The 16,446-nt window shown below is 38.1% G+C and overlaps 1 protein-coding gene across 3 annotated transcripts in view; it reads left to right on the top strand.

The window, feature by feature from the left end:
* LOC133662882 (uncharacterized) overlaps nt 1-16,446 on the top strand; it is a 67,206-nt gene that overhangs the window by 24,743 nt on the left and 26,017 nt on the right. For all 3 annotated transcript variants that reach the window (XR_009828182.1, XM_062067058.1, XM_062067059.1), the window contains exons 13-14: nt 1,054-1,209; nt 16,056-16,246. Coding sequence is in view for 2 of the 3 variants with exons in the window: in XM_062067058.1 (XP_061923042.1) it covers nt 1,054-1,209; nt 16,056-16,246 (347 nt within the window). In the remaining variant the exon portion in view is untranslated. The remainder of the gene's footprint in view (nt 1-1,053; nt 1,210-16,055; nt 16,247-16,446) is intronic.

Genomic DNA, 16,446 nt, shown 5'->3' with positions numbered 1-16,446 from the left:
GTATCTTTTGTGGAATTGTGTCTTTTGTGTGTTTGTAGTGTCAGGTGCAGATGTGTGTGCATTACACGTCTCCCCAGAATTAACTTGGTTGTGTCGTTTGTGTAATTGTGTCTTTTGTGTGTTTGTAGTGTCAGGTGCAGATGTGTGTGCATTACACGTGTCCCCAGAATTCACATGGTTGTGTCTTTTGTCTAATTGTGTGTTGTGTCAGTTGCAGATCTGTGTGTGACGCGTGTCCCCAGAATTCCCATTTGTCTTTTGTGGAATTGTGTGTTTGTTGTGTCAGGTGCAGATGTGTGTGCATCACACAGTCACACATGTCCCCAGAATGCACATGGTTGTGTCATGTGTGGAATTGTGTGTTTGATGTGTCAGGTGCAGAGGTGTGTGTGTGTGTGTGTGTGTGTGTGTGTGTGTGTGTGTGTGTGTGTGTGTGTGTGTGTGTGTGTGTGTGTGTGTGTGTGTGTGTGTGTCACAGCCACACGTGTCCCCAGAATGCACATGGTTGTCTTTTGTGGAATCGTGTGTTTGTTGTGTCAGGTGCAGATGTGTGTGCATCCCACAGCCCCCAATGGTTGTCTTTTGTGGAATTGTGTGTTGTCAGGTGCAGATGTGTGCATCACACAGCCACTAATAGTTGTCTTTTGTGGAATTGTGTGTTTGTTGTGTCAAGTGCAGACGTGTGTGCATCACACAGTCACACATGTCTCCAGAATGCACATGGTTGTGTCTTGTGTGGAATTGTGTGTTTGATGTGTCAAGTGCAGATATGTGTGGATCCCACAGCCCCCAATGGTTGTCTTTTGTGGAATTGTGTGTTGTGTCAGGTGCAGATGTGTGCATCACACAGCCACTAATAGTTGTCTTTTGTGGAATTGTGTGTTTGTTGTGTCAAGTGCAGACGTGTGTGCATCACACAGCCACACGTGTCCCCAGAATGCACATGGTTGTCTTTTGTGGAATTGTGTGTTTTGTGTGTTTGTTGTGTCAGGTACAGATGTGTGCGTCACACATGGTTGTATCTTTTGTGGAATTGTGTGTTTGTTGTGTCAGGTGCAGATGTGTGTGCGTCACACAGACACGCGTGTCCCCAGAACTCACAATGCATCAACACGCTGGCTTCATACGTGTGTGCGTGCAAGACAGGATACTACGATGTTAGCGCTGTGCTTTACAACACGCCCTCACACACCCAGCCCGTCTGCAACGGTAATTACAACTACAAATCTTCTTTCATTCATTCATTTGTCACTTTTAACTGCAAATCTTCTCATTCATTCATTTGTCACTTTTTAACTGCAAATCTTCTAATTCATTCATTCGTCACTTTTAACTGCAAATCTTCTCATTCATTCATCAATGTTTAACTGCAAATTTTCTCATTCATTCATTCGTCACTTTTAACTGCAAATCTCATTCATTCATCCATTTTTTAACTGCAAATCTTCCCATTCATTCATTACTTTTAATTACAAATCTCATTCATTCATCACTTTTTAACTGCAAATCTTCTCATTCATTCATTCGTCATTTTTTAACTGCAAATCTTCTCATTCATTCATTCGTCACTTTTTAACTGCAAATCTTCTCATTCAATCATTCGTCACTTTTAACTGCAAATCTTCTCATTCATTCATTCGTCACTTTTTAACTGCAAATCTTCTCATTCATTCATTCGTCACTTTTTAACTGCAAATCTTCTCATTCATTCATTCGTCACTTTTTAACTGCAAATCTTCTCATTCATTCATTCGTGACTTTTAACTGCAAATCTCATTCATTCATTTGTCACTTTTAACTGCAAATCTTCTCATTCACCCATTCATCCATTTTTTAACTACAAATCTTCTCATTCATTCATCACTTTTTAACTGCAAATCTTCTCATTCCTTCATTTGTCACTTTTTAACTGCAAATCTTCTAATTCATTCATTCGTCACTTTTAACTGCAAATCTCATTCATTCATTTGTCACTTTTAACTGCAAATCTCATTCATTCATCCATTTTTTAACTGCAAATCTTCTCATTCATTCATTACTTTTATTTACAAATCTCATTCATTCATCACTTTTTAACTGCAAATCTTCTCATTCATTCATTCGTCACTTTTAACTGCAAATCTTCTAATTCATTCATTCGTCACTTTTTAGCTGCAAATCTTCTAATTCATTCATTCGTCACTTTTAACTGCAAATCTCATTCATTCATTTGTCACTTTTAACTGCAAATCTCATTAATTCATCCATTTTTTAACTGCAAATCTTCTCATTCATTCATTACTTTTAATTACAAATCTTCTCATTCATTCATTCATCACTTTTTAACTGCAAATCTTCTCATTCATTCATTCGTCACTTTTTAACTGCAAATCTTCTCATTCATTCATTTGTCACTTTTTAACTGCAAATCTTCTCATTCATTCATTCGTCACTTTTAACTGCAAATCTTCTCATTCATTCATTCGTCACTTTTAACTGCAAATCTCATTCATTCATCCATTTTTTAACTGCAAATCTTCTCATTCATTCATTCGGCACTTTTAACTGCAAATCTTCTCATTCATTCATCACTTTTTAACTGCAAATCTTCTCATTCATTTATTACTTTTAATTACAAATCTTCTCCATTCATTCATCAATTTTTAACTACCGTATTTTCCACACTATAAGGCGCACCTAAAAACCACACATTTTCTCAAAAGCTGACAGTGCGCCTTATAATCCGGTGCGCCTTATATATGGATTCATATTCATATTCATTTTCATAAAGTTTAGGTCTCACAACTACGGTAAACAGCTGCCATCTTTTTTCCCCTTAGAAGTGTAGTGGATTGTCCGAAGCTTAAACAGGCAACAAAAGTAGTTTAGTACAACAAATTTATTTACCCATTATCAGAAGTGCAGGTTGAATTAAGTTGGCCGTGCAGACAGACCACATGTTACTCCGGAGTAAACAAGACACACACAAGCCAAAATCACTGTCGAGTTCCGGTCTTCTGCCATTTTTTATATGTCTCTTGTGCGTCATTTTTTATCTAATGCGTCACGATTGTTTTTGTTATCCCTATCTGTTCCATAACAACTCGAATCCTTTAGACAGTCAACACATTCTGTAGACAGGTTGGCACGACTTAATATTCACTTTTGTCCCACTGGCACAGAATAGAAGAGAAATTAAATGAGCGTACATTCTTGATAGACATGCAATATAGGTCAAAGGTCAGAAATTCTACTACATACCCGCCTTCCAGGGTCTTAAGACCCTGGACCAAAACAATTTCTGATGACAGATAGAGGCAAAAACCTCAATGTTTTTATACGAGGCAAAAATTCCATCTATGACCCTCCTTCAGAGCGATCGCTGTTACCAGCCTGCAGTAAAACCATCTCACAGAACACAATTAGTGGCCTACCCTTTGATTTAGTAAAGGAATAACAAATACTTTGATCATGAACATCATTGAACATAAATAGATGAATGTATATAGACTTATGACTGTAAGACATCTGCAAAAATATTTTTCCCGGCATTTGCAATGAATGTAGTTACCAATATTGTTAATTATCAATTGATTTTGAACACACAACTGAATTTCGTATGAGTCCATGTTCGATTAGTGCTCGTATAGATGGCTCGGTGGTGCCTCAGGCTGGTGGCCTGCCGACACCTCGTTGGGCTTTCGGCTGCCCTGGTGAAGAAAGCGATCCACTCAGTCTGTCTCTGTCTCTTCTTGGGGTGTGGTTCAGTCCATTGGGCAGACTGTGCAATGGCATGTGCGCGCTGGCCGCTTTGGGGAAAAGCTGAGAAAAAGTTGGAGCTGTGGGGGCGGGGGCAGAGTATGGGGCGTGGGGCTTTGGTCCAGGCCCTCGGCTTGCTTCTAGGCCTCCTCGCCGCTTCGGCACTCCCGACACTTCTTTCCACAGCTGCTGGAGTCCCGGTGGACACATTGGCTGGCAACCTTAGTTGTTCTCGTCATCGCTGGCAAGGTGTTGTCTCTCCTCTCGGTTCCTTCCAGTCAGGTATCGGGTGTTGATCCTGGATTTGCTTTGACCGTGCCCCTCTTAGCGAGTGCAAGGGAATCTGGAGTGGCTGCTTTCATCCTCAAATCTGCACAGAGGAACTGGCACACAAATTCTACATTTTGCAAACTTACCATTTTGGTCTCATGGTCTTTCCACCTTCCTAGGAAGCTGCTGGTCCTGAGAAGTGCTGATCTTGTGACTGAAGAAGATTAACCTGTTTTCTTAAAATAGGTGCCGTTGTTTGACCTAATCTTTTTGGGGAAACCATGTCGGGATATTAGATAATTCACAAAACATTTAATTACTGAATTGGCACCCTCCTTTGAGGGTGGGGTTGCTTCCGCCAACCACTGCAATTGTCAATCTAAATCATTACGTTCCTTTATCCTTGATTGATCATATCGATTAAATAAAACCTCAACACGCTCAAACTTGACCCAATCCAAACTCACCTCCCCCCTCTGTCCCTCTCACAGGGACAGTGTTAGTCGTAGTAATAATAATAGTAATAGTAGTAGTAGTATTAGTAGTTTCAGAAACATCCAAGAAAAAGAAAAGGCAGCTGATAGTCAAGCGCAGCAAGAACAGAGGCGGAGGACAGGTCATGTTTGAGGTCACTGTTCGCTTTTGCAATAGTACTTTGATATTTTACAACACCTAGTGAATTATTGTGGCCTCAATAATTCACTAAATAGTTGTATTTAATTTAGTCTATCTATGATGGGACAATGCACAGAAACATTAAGTTCAGAAACAGATATGTTCTGTACCAGATTATATCTAAATAGCTACTTTCCATCTGTAGTCCCTGGCTACCTAAATTAAGGGGATCCACAAATCAAGCAATAAAATTATGACACTAATTAATCATAATGAATATATACATTCATAATAATCAATAATTAATCAAAAAATAATCATACTGTAGCATGTAATCAATTATAAGAAAAGTCACCAAATGCCCCTTCATGGACACATACTTAACATGCAATACAACCACACCTTATTTACATCATCACACAAAGACAATACATGCTCTTGTTCACATCTGTCATCATTCATAACAACAACCAAGATTTTAACAGCCATACCTCACAATCTACAACAAAAATGCTCTCATGGATAAATATAATACTCATTAAATTGATGTGTCAACATAATGCCCCTCTTAGTGACCGTGTGAGCAGCCTTGATTGCTCCAAAGCCACTTTTTAATTTCAATTTTCTATTCCTTTTGTTATAACGTGGAGAAGGCTAATTGGTCTGTACATGTTCTGGTCTTCTTTATTTCCTGCTTTATGGATTTAATCATAGTAGCAGTTTCTCGACGTGGTAGGGAAAGTCTTTTCTGTTATTGATTTATTTATCAATTGTTGTTATACGAGCAATAATACAATCCTTATATGTTTTTAGGAAGATAGTGTCCAACCCATATATATATATATCTAGATCGTGAGTCTGATAATGCAGTGAAGATTTTGTTTAACTTTGTTTCATTTGTTAATTCTAAAATTAGTCCATATGAATAAATGACAATTATTTGCACTGATTTTGAGGGACTTTTTATTCAGGGTTTGTACAGACTGGATGAAATGTTCATTAAAATTATTACTTATGTCCAGACTGTCTGCGATAGTAGCGCCATTGATATTTAATGTTATAGTGTTGTTTCTTGTTTGTTCTCTTTCCGTAAGTTTTTTTCTGGTTTTCCATACTTTCTAATGTTCCCTTTTGCACCTTTTGATTATTTGTAAGTGAAAGTCAGCCTTAGACTTCCGCATAAACATTGTAACTTTGTTCCTCCAAACTTTTAAATCATACGATCTGTATTTAGACCTGTTATAATTGCTCTTATGAGAGCTGAGTCCTCATGTCTATTAGAATCCAATGGTATTTTTATTTTAGCACTCTTCTTTCTGGTTTTGTATTCGTGTATTTACAGATGTTCTCTTTGATTTTTGTCATCCAAATGTAATTCTAGTAGGGCTGCTTATCATTTGTATCATGTAGAAGCCGTTTAAAATATCCTTAAGTTTCTTTCTACGTGTTTTATTTAACCAGTCCAGATTAACGTCCCCCATGACGTTACTTCTTTCATACTATGCTGTTTGAGGATGTCTGAAAATGAATCAAGAAAAATGTCTTTAGCTGTGGTCGGTCGGTATACTACAATTACCTTGAAATACATTTCTGAGGAAAATGTGATTTTAATTTCAACATACTCAAATTGATCTACTTTTAATGTTTTCCCTTTCATAAATCATAATTCCTCCCCCCTTTGTCACTCGATCTGTCTTTTGTGTAATCTTGTCCCCCGGGACATTAATTAGAACGAAAGGTGTTGTGGGTTTTAACCATGTGTCTGATAGACAAGGTATTCCGGATTAGAGTCTGACAGTAACTGCTGTATTTGTTCAGTATATTTCCTGTGGTAGAAAGTTTAATAATGCGGACACGTTTGTTACTGAATACTTTCTACAGACTTCTGTCTCTCTGCGACTTTGTGTATGTAATAAGCAACTACAATTATTTGATATGCTTAAATTTTGTTTTAGCTCAGCTGTTGTGTAGCTGCTAGCTCTTTGTAGCCTACAGCAGGAATGTCCAAATTGCAGCCAATAGCTTTGTTTTTAACAGACAACCGAAATAATTGAAAATGTGGTATTTGCGTATCGGTTCAATCAGCGGCAGCTACGCCCTGTTTTATCATTTGACCTACATTTTTGGTTTCGTAGGCAGGACAGAGAGCAAAGGAACAATGTGGGTCATTAGTTGTTCATCTTATACCATTCTAATTGTTGTAAGGATAGTTCACATGAGCGGCCATACCTTGAGTCCCACCATATATAAGAGTCAAAAGGCTCCTATTATGAGTCGTCTAATTGGTGATCATACACTTTGGCGGTTTGGGTGGCAGGACACACGGACGCACCTCCGTCAGCCAGTGCTAGGACAGTTGGAGCAGTCCCCGTCTTCCATTCGTCCTGGGAGGCGTCCCCAGTAGTTGTCAGCTGATGTCGTGCTGTCAGGCAACATCAGGAAGTTCCTTCTGTGCAGTATTGAATTGTCAGGGCACAGTTCGTAAACAGGTCATTACAAGGTGTGTGCAGGTTGACCACAAAGGAATGCTTCAAAGATTGTGTTGAACATTGTCCGTTGACACTTATGTCCAGCAGGGGTCTGTTTGTATCCTGCTGTTCGTCCTGCTGTCACACCTGTATTTTTTGTGAGCATGTTCTGGCTACAACTTTGGAGCTTGTCTTGTTCAGAGAAGCTGGCAGTCCCCCGGCTGCACATCCTTTCCACCCTCGCTTGACCTAGCACAACCGTGGCTACCACCCAAGTCCGTCTGTATGGTTTTACGTTTTGTTGAGGTTTTTTCCTCCAGAATTTGGAACTCAAAACATGTACACCCATCGTTTTCATATCCTCTCGGTTAGTTCAATTTGCATATCACGTTTTAAAATTACAGTCTTAACTATCCCATTAATTGCTAATCAATAACCTTAATTCAAAGATTATACGTACTACTTCATGTGTATTTAAGTACCCTTTTAATTCACTTAAAGGTTATCTATAAGTTAATTTAAACTATAATTTGTCTATCAGTAGCCGCGAGCAAGCTGTCATGCTTGCACTCTGACCTCCTGCTGTACGTGATATTCTCCAAAACAAAATGTATTTATTCACGTTTCTCCTTATTTTTCAGCTAAATCTTTTAATCTTTTAACTTTTAACGTCCGCACTGTTTTTATTTTTATTGTCTGCATTTTAATTTTGCTTTTATTGTCTTTCATTTCACTTTGTTGTCTGTGAAGCACTTTGAGTCTGCCCTTTCCTGGAAAAACGCCACACAAACAAAGCCTTGCCTGTCTCCGACTGGTTATCCAACCTAGTCACAACAAACACACAAGGCCATTTTCTAAGCGCCAGACCTAATCACACTTCTCCTCTTTTTAACACTTTACATATCGGCTCTTATTCTAATTATTAATGTAGGCTGTTATTTGTAATTATTATTCAACACTATTCACAGCAAACAGTTGTAAAGTTATAGTTATTCGCATTATACTCTCAAAATCTGTAGCTAATTGAAAGCTGTTGAGATTTGGTTTGCCTCCTTCATCTCAGTGGCCTAGTGGTTAGAGTGTCCGCCCTTAGATTGGCAGGTCGGAAGTTCAAAACTCCGGCCGAGTCATACCAAAGACTACAAAAAATTTTGGGAGCCAAATCACCAAAAACGATTCCCGGGCGTATGGTATGGTGTACTGCAATGTCTAAATAAAACTATAAATTACTCCAAACTAAAATGTTGGACTGCACTTTAAAGTTACCTGACTTAAACTTACTTTTATTAAATTGATTTCCAAACTAACCACCACCACAGCAGACATCTTCCTCAATCCTATCCCAATACTCCCATAAATTAGAAAGGTGTTTCACAACAGTGGTTAAGTAGTTATTTTAAGTAATAGATCTCAATATGTAGAAATTAATAAGACTAAATTTGCCCTAGTGTGTGAATGTTGTCTGTCTATCTATCTGTGTTGGCCCTGTGATGAGGTAGCGACCTGTCCAGGGTGCAAAGTCAAATTGTGAAACAAAAATTAAAGTTGAATCAATTGGAAATTGACAGAGTATATGAACTACATTCTTGAGAATAGTAATTGATCATTAATATGTTGGAAGCCGCATATTGAACATATTAAAGAAAAATATCCAAATCCATTGCTGTTCGGTATAAAGTAAAACATGCTGAATAAGAAATGTCTGCACATGTTATATTATTCATTTATTTTTCCATATGTAATATTGTTTTGAAGTTTGGGGAAATGTTTATAGAAGAAATATAGACCCAATACTTAAACTTAAAAGGCTCATTTCAATATTACACAAAGCATTATTGTTATGATCATACCAATCTATTTTTTATAAGTCATAATGTGTTAAATGTTCAGATAATTTAATTTTAAAACAATGGCAATTATGTTTCCGAGTAAAGAACAACAGCCTTCCAGTTTGTATTCTTAGCTTGTTTACATTATGAGGAGAAAACTATCATTTACGGGGGATATTGATTTTTGAAATAGGTCAAGTAAAATAAAATAAAAACACAAATGTATTTCAGTTTTAGGAGTTAAATGATGTACCATCCTCAGTGATGAGCTGAACACATGTAGTTTTTTGTTATGGTTTTGGAGACCTTTGAAAGGTAAAGTTTTTTTAACATTATAAAATATAGTAACAATTACTTTCATCTTTTAACGTTGATGTTCCAGGTAATTTAATGTTCAGTAAATGTATATCATAGGCCAATATAAGCTTTGGCTTCCGCCTATCCTTTTTTTTCGGTCATTCTTTTTCTTTTTTGTTCTGTGTGTAAATGTGTATGATTGTTAATATGTCTAATTTACTGTTAAACTGCTCACACAAATTGGTTGATGGTTGATTATATGACCAAAATAAACTTATTTCATCTATTCATTCATTATCTATCGCACTCATAGTTTTATTCCATTTTGCATGTAATTATTCCTATTGATTTCTTCCCCTTTCACTCAAACAACTAAACAAACAAATAAACAAACTTGCAGCTAACCACAATCAACAGCATACCATTTACGAATACCTTCATTTGTCACTTTCTTATCTTTTCTTCACTTTCGTTTTCCTTTACAAACAACATCCTGTATCCATCTCTTCCTTACACTTCACACAATGTTTCTATTTTCTGTTCTCCTAGAAACCATTCACATAACGTAAGGTTATAAACATCCTTTTCCCATATTTTCTCAAACCATCCTCTTCACCCTCAATCTGTTTTTTCACCTGCTCTCTCCTCCTCTCTCTCTCACTTTATCTCCTTCTCTCACAATACAAACACAATAATCCAAAATAATCAGTCTTATAAAATAATTTTAGCTTTAGATATGATTTAGGGCAGTGGTTTTCAACCTTTTTTTTTTCCCAGTAAAATAATGAAATAAAATACAGCATAATGTCATCATTTTCTGATTTATTAAATTGTATAACAGTGCACCATATTGCTCATTTGTTGTGGTCTCAATTGACTTATTTAGACCAAAAATATAAGAATAACTAAAACGTTTTAAAAATTAAACAAGTGATTAAATTATAATAAAGATTTCTATACATATAATCAATCATCAACCTTCTTTGGATATTGCAATAGAGATCCATCTGGGCTCGTGAACTTAATTCTAAATATTTATTTTGTTGAAGAATTATTCTTCTATAATTATATTTATAAAGGATTTTGAATTGTCGCTATTTTAAAATATTTAAAATCTCAGGTACCCCTTGGCATACCTTCAAGTACCCCCCTTTTTTGTCCGGGCGGAAACACCATATCCTCCTTTGAGAACTACTGGTTTAGCCTATAAAAAAATCCTTTGTCTCATACATCATTAGACTGTACAACTCCTCTTTGGGGGGGCTAGGATGACAGGGAATGCAAAACAATAACAGTGCAATACTTTTTTATATCATGGTCGTTAATGCCTAGTTTCTCTTATTATATTCTTATTTTACTGTTCTCTTTTTATTCTCCTTGTAATATTTTTCTGTTTTGTTTCCATTTATACTCTTATTAGTTACTGTTTACTTTTTACTTCCTCTTCCTGAGGGAACTCTCCTGAAGGAATCAATAACGTGTTATCTGTTCATCTATCTATCTATTACTAACCCGAGCACAATTCATGACAAAAAAATAAGTATACTAAACATATAAATGACTGATGAATTAAACAATGTTTCAATGTCCCACAATCCGTATTTATTTATTGATATTTAAACGTGTAATTTTCCATATATCTATTATTTTACTGGACTTAGCAAGCACCTACTACTAGCACACTCTACAGACCGAGAATAACTGTTCAACCACACTTAGTAATGCCAAGCTAGATGCTAACTTAGCCTTACTATGCCTCAGTAAGCAAATTTTTGCTAACCTAGCCCAATGCTATGCCAACCCAATGCTAACCCAGCTCAATGCTATGCTAACACAATGCTAACCCAGCTCAATGCTAACAGTGTCACTCGTCTTCGAACCAATGCCTCGTACAGCTGACACTCACACAGCCTCGCCACTTCTGACACACTCTTATCTCAAAATGTCTCCCAGCTGAGACTCCTTTTTTTTTTCTTTTTTTTTCTTTATATGCGTCACACAGTCACTCACACACAGAGAATTTACCAGCGAGCAAGAGCCTTTTTTCCCGTACTCAAAATCTGTGTGTAAAACAACTGTAATATCGCACAGTCACAATCACCAGTATAGTTAAAAACAAATTCAAATGACTGGAATTCGCTCGCAGCGCCAAAGAGGGGGAGCTTCCCTGCTTAAGCTGCTGCCTCCGCGATTCAACCTCTTGATAAGCGGAAGAAAATAATTATATGGATGGATCATTCACTCATGTGTTTTCTGTACATAACTTTGTCTATTTTCTCACACGCACACACATTTTGGACAATTTCCCACTTTTGCAAAAGAAGCGGGGGTGCGAAAAAAGCGTGAGGGAACTCTCACAAAAGCGTGAGGGAAGGAGGTGAGGAGGAGAGGAGGAGGGGGTATGCTTGCCTTTCAGAAGAGGGGAATAACACAGATAAAACCTGCAGGTGCTACACAAATGTTATTACAATACGCAGATATATATATATAAATTTAAAAAACACACACACTTATCCCACAAACCACGCCCCCCTGGTCCGGACCAATATAAACAACTAATGCACGCGTGCTTTTGTGGAATCGGCCGTCTCATATCACAAAAACCAGGTTCCATCATTGCTCATAAAACGGCGATTAACCCGTTTCATTGGAGCAGCACCTGCGTTATCCCTGACCAACACGGAAAAACCTGGCCTATCGCCCAGTAGGACCCCGGGGAATCACCCCGCAATCCTACAGACTCGTGTCTGGTCAGTCCATACAGTTTCACCAAGTTTCACCAAAGCTCTACCATATGCAGCCCGATCAATACCTGTCTATTTGCAGCAAATTTCCAAATTTGTCGTGACAGCTATACGCTCAGTTGATCTCCTTTACCGGAGTCAATGAGCGGTCACCTATAAGAGGCTTTTCCCACCGCTGCAGTTTCCACATAAACAGATATGTCGCACCTTCATAGACGTCATCAATTTGTATGGGCCAAATGTCACACCAGTTAGCAACTCTTGCCTATAATTTAGCTGTATCCAACTCCGGCTAACCTAATGTACTTGCAGAAAAAAGCATCCTCTGCCAACAACGACAGAGGATGAAGAGGTTAAAAGAAATTTTTCATCTCACATAGTCTACGCTCCAAAAACACTCCAAACCACCAAAATTCTATCAACAATCCCCTTATGTTAAAAACAAGAAATCACAAGTTTTCAACAAACACACAGACAAATGATCACATATAAAACAACTCAATCCAACCATAATTTACCCCATTCCAGGTTGTTTTTGGAGAACCTGACTAAACCTATCTTTTATCAAAAATAGATTCAGCAATTAGTCTTATCGATCCGGCTCTCTCCAGGCAGAAAATGTTTACACTTTAAAGCAAACTGCTTACCTTGTATTAGATGCGCGCGTGCAGCACACTGTCTGCCTGACAGAGAGAGCGGGAGCGGCTGTCGACCTGTAGCTTCTAAACCATCCTGTTCGTGACGCCAATTTGTGTAGTGGATTGTCCGAAGCTTAAACAGGCAACAAAAGTAGTTTAGTACAACAAATTTATTTACCCATTATCAGAAGTGCAGGTTGAATTAAGTTGGCCGTGCAGACAGACCACATGTTACTCCGGAGTAAACAAGACACACACAAGCCAAAATCACTGTCGAGTTCCGGTCTTCTGCCATTTTTTATATGTCTCTTGTGCGTCATTGTTTGTTATCTAATGCGTCACGATTGTTTTTGTTATCCCTATCTGTTCCATAACAACTCGAATCCTTTAGACAGTCAACACATTCTGTAGACAGGTTGGCACGACTTAATATTCACTTTTGTCCCACTGGCACAGAATAGAAGAGAAATTAAATGAGCATACATTCTTGATAGACGTGCAATATAGGTCAAAGGTCAGAAATTCTACTACAGAAGAAGTGCTTCTTCTTCTACGGTAAGCAGCTGCCCCCGTAGAAGAAGAAAAAGCACTTCTTCTTCTACGGTAAGCAGCTGCCCCCGTAGAAGAAGAAAAAGCACTTCTTCTTCTACGGTAAGCAGCTGCCCCCGTAGAAGAAGAAGAAGAGCGCGGTGCATGCTGGGATATGTGACGTTTCATTTCCATTTGTGTGTTTATGTAAAGACCCCAAAATGGCTCCTATTAAGTGTGTTGTCTGTCTAATTATAAATAATGCAGACGAGGCGTGTTGGCTGAGTTCTCAACGTTTACTCACAGCGTGCTCATAACCACATTCTAACTGCCGGCATACAACAACGCTTCTCAGGGCTACCGCGCATGCTCGTCACTACCGTTGTATGCTGGGTAGTGTAGTTGTTATATTCGCTAGCTCATAACATCACATTAAGAGACACGCTCACGCGCTTAATTCAATACTCGCCGTCATTCCGGGTGGATTGACAAAAGAACTCCAGCCGCTAGATATTGGTGTCAACAGGGCATTCGAAGCTAGACTGCTAACTGCGTGGGAACAGTGGATGACAGAAGGCGAACACACGTGACGTTCACCAAGACAGGGAGACAGCGTTGTGCCGGATAATGCACCCCCGCCGTAGAATGCACCCCCTGACGAGAGTGTTATATCACCTAAAGCCCACACTTACAGTTTCCACGTGCAAGATTGAATCTATTAAAAAAAGTTATTTAATAAGAAGCTAAAAGTGCAAAAACAATGTTCGTGTTGGAGGAGTTGTGAATGAATGAAATATGAAATCCGTGCTGCAGTCGCTGCTGGGCCACAACATTAGGTACACCTGCAGACTGCAGCACGGATGTCATATTTCATTCATTCACAGCTCCTCCAACACGAACATTATTGTTTTTGCACTTTTGGCTTCTTATTAAATAACATTTTTTAATCTTGCACGTGGAAAGTTTAAGTGTGGGCTTTTGTTAGATATAACACTCCCGTCAGGGGGTGCATTCTACGCCGGGGGTGCATCATCCGGCACAACACCGGACGACATACGCCACTATCTGCCAGTGGACGGTAAATGCCTGGGCTGATATATCAGTCTCAACTGTGGTCCGAGCTTTCAGGAAGGCAGGAATTGTCACTGAACTGCTAAACAGCAGCGACACTGACTCCATTAATGACGACTTCGACGAGATGGAGCCAGCCATGTTGGATGTCGTATTCGCTCAACTGTTTAATTCGGACACTGAAGAAGAAGAATTTGAGGGATTCGTGAATGAGGAATAACTTCATAAAGTGAGCTTTACATGTTTGTTTTGTGTGTTGTGTTGTGTGACATTAACATTTGAGCAACGTTGAGTTATTGATATATTGTTATTGCTCTGCACTATTTCCAGTGTTACTATATTGTGATTGCACTAACGTTTGATTTACGTAACACGAGTAAATCAGCTGTTTATTCATTTTGGGAGTGAACAGAGTTGTCAGAACGTTGGTTTGGAATCTATTAATAAAGTTTGACTGACCTATCTGACTGTTTTGTTGACATAGGTGCGCCTTATAATCTTTATATATGAACAAAGTTTTGAAATATGCCATTCATTGAAGGTGCGCCATATAGTGCGGAAAATACGGTACCCATCTTCTCATTAACCATTTTTAACTACAAATATTGTCATTAATTTATTCATCACTTTTTAACTACACATCTTCTCATTCATTCATCACGTTTTAACTGCAAATCTTCTCATTCAATCAATCATCAATTTTTACTGCAAATCTTCTCATTCATTCATTCGTCACTTTTAACTGCAAATCTCATTCATTCATTCATCACTTTTTAACTGCAAATCTTCTCATTCATTCATTCATTCATTACTTTTAATTACAAATCTTCTCATTCATTCATTCATCACGTTTAACTACACATCATCTCATTAACCCTTTTTAACTCCAAATATTCTCATTAATTTATTCATCACTTTTTAACTGCACACCTTCTCATTCATTCATCATGTTTTAACTGCAAATCTTCTCATTCAATCATTCATCACTTTTTAACTACACATCTTCTCATTCACCCTTTTTAATTACAAATCGCATTTATTCATTCATCACTTTTTAACTACAAATCTTCTCATTCACCCTTTGTAACTGTAATTCTCATTTATTCATTCATCACTTTTTAACTACAAATCTTCTCATTCACCCTTTGTAACTACAATTCTCATTCATTCATCACTTTAACTACAAATCTTCTCATTCACCCTTTGTAACTACAATTCTCATTCATTCATTATCACGTTTTAACTACAAATCTTCTCATTCACCCTTTGTACTACAATTGTCATTCATTCATTCATCACTTTTTAACTGCAAATCTTCTCATTCAATCGTTCATCACTTTTTAACTGCAAATCTTCTCATTCATTCATTACTTTTTAACTACACATCTTCTCATTCACCCTTTTTAATTACAAATCTTCCCATGTATTTATTCATCTCTTTTTAACTACAAATCTTCTCATTCAACCTTTTTAACTGAAAATCTTCTCATTCATTCATTCATCACTTTTTAACTACAAATCTTGTTTATTCATTCATCACGTTTTAACTGCACATCTTGTCATTCATTCATCTCCTTAACTACAAATCTTCTCATTCATTCTTTCACCCCTTTTAACAAGAAATCTTCCCACTCATTCATTCACCCCTTTTCAACTAGAAATCTTCTCACTCACGCATCACTTTTTAGTTAGAAATATTTTCACTCATTCCTATCGCCCCTTTTAACTGTAAATATTCTCATTCATTCATTCATTTTGTTTACATTGAGTGGAAACCAGCAGTTCTTGTGTCTTACTTTGCCGCACTGCCGTCATAACTATGATGCTGTCCTGTACCTCCCTCATGTGTGACGCCAGAGAAAGGACTTTTCAGTCAGTGCCAGAACTCTGTGATGAGCGGCGGCCTGGCGAAGTCCTACTTGACGTCTTACATCGGAGGCGATGTGGACGTGAGGCTGAACGATGGAAGGTGTCCGGTGGAGGAAAGTGGATCCATGTTCCACTTCCACACGCCCAGGACTGTCTCAGAGTGTGGGACACGCAGGCGGGTGAGTGGGCAGACTTCTTCATTCTTTGACTCCTTTGACCTTGACAAGAGTAACCTTCTTCCCGCTGTAAGAAGTGACCTAAGTGAGCTTCTTCCCGCTGTAAGAAGTGACTTAAGTGAGCTTCTTCCCGCTGTAAGAAGTGACCTAAGTGAGCTTCTTCCCGCTGTAAGAAGTGGCCAAAGTGAGCTTCTTCCCGCTGT

This window comes from Entelurus aequoreus, linkage group LG12, assembly GCF_033978785.1.
Source record: "Entelurus aequoreus isolate RoL-2023_Sb linkage group LG12, RoL_Eaeq_v1.1, whole genome shotgun sequence".
NCBI classification, from domain to species: Eukaryota; Metazoa; Chordata; class Actinopteri; order Syngnathiformes; family Syngnathidae; genus Entelurus; species Entelurus aequoreus.
This window is presented reverse-complemented; position numbering and strand designations above follow the sequence as displayed.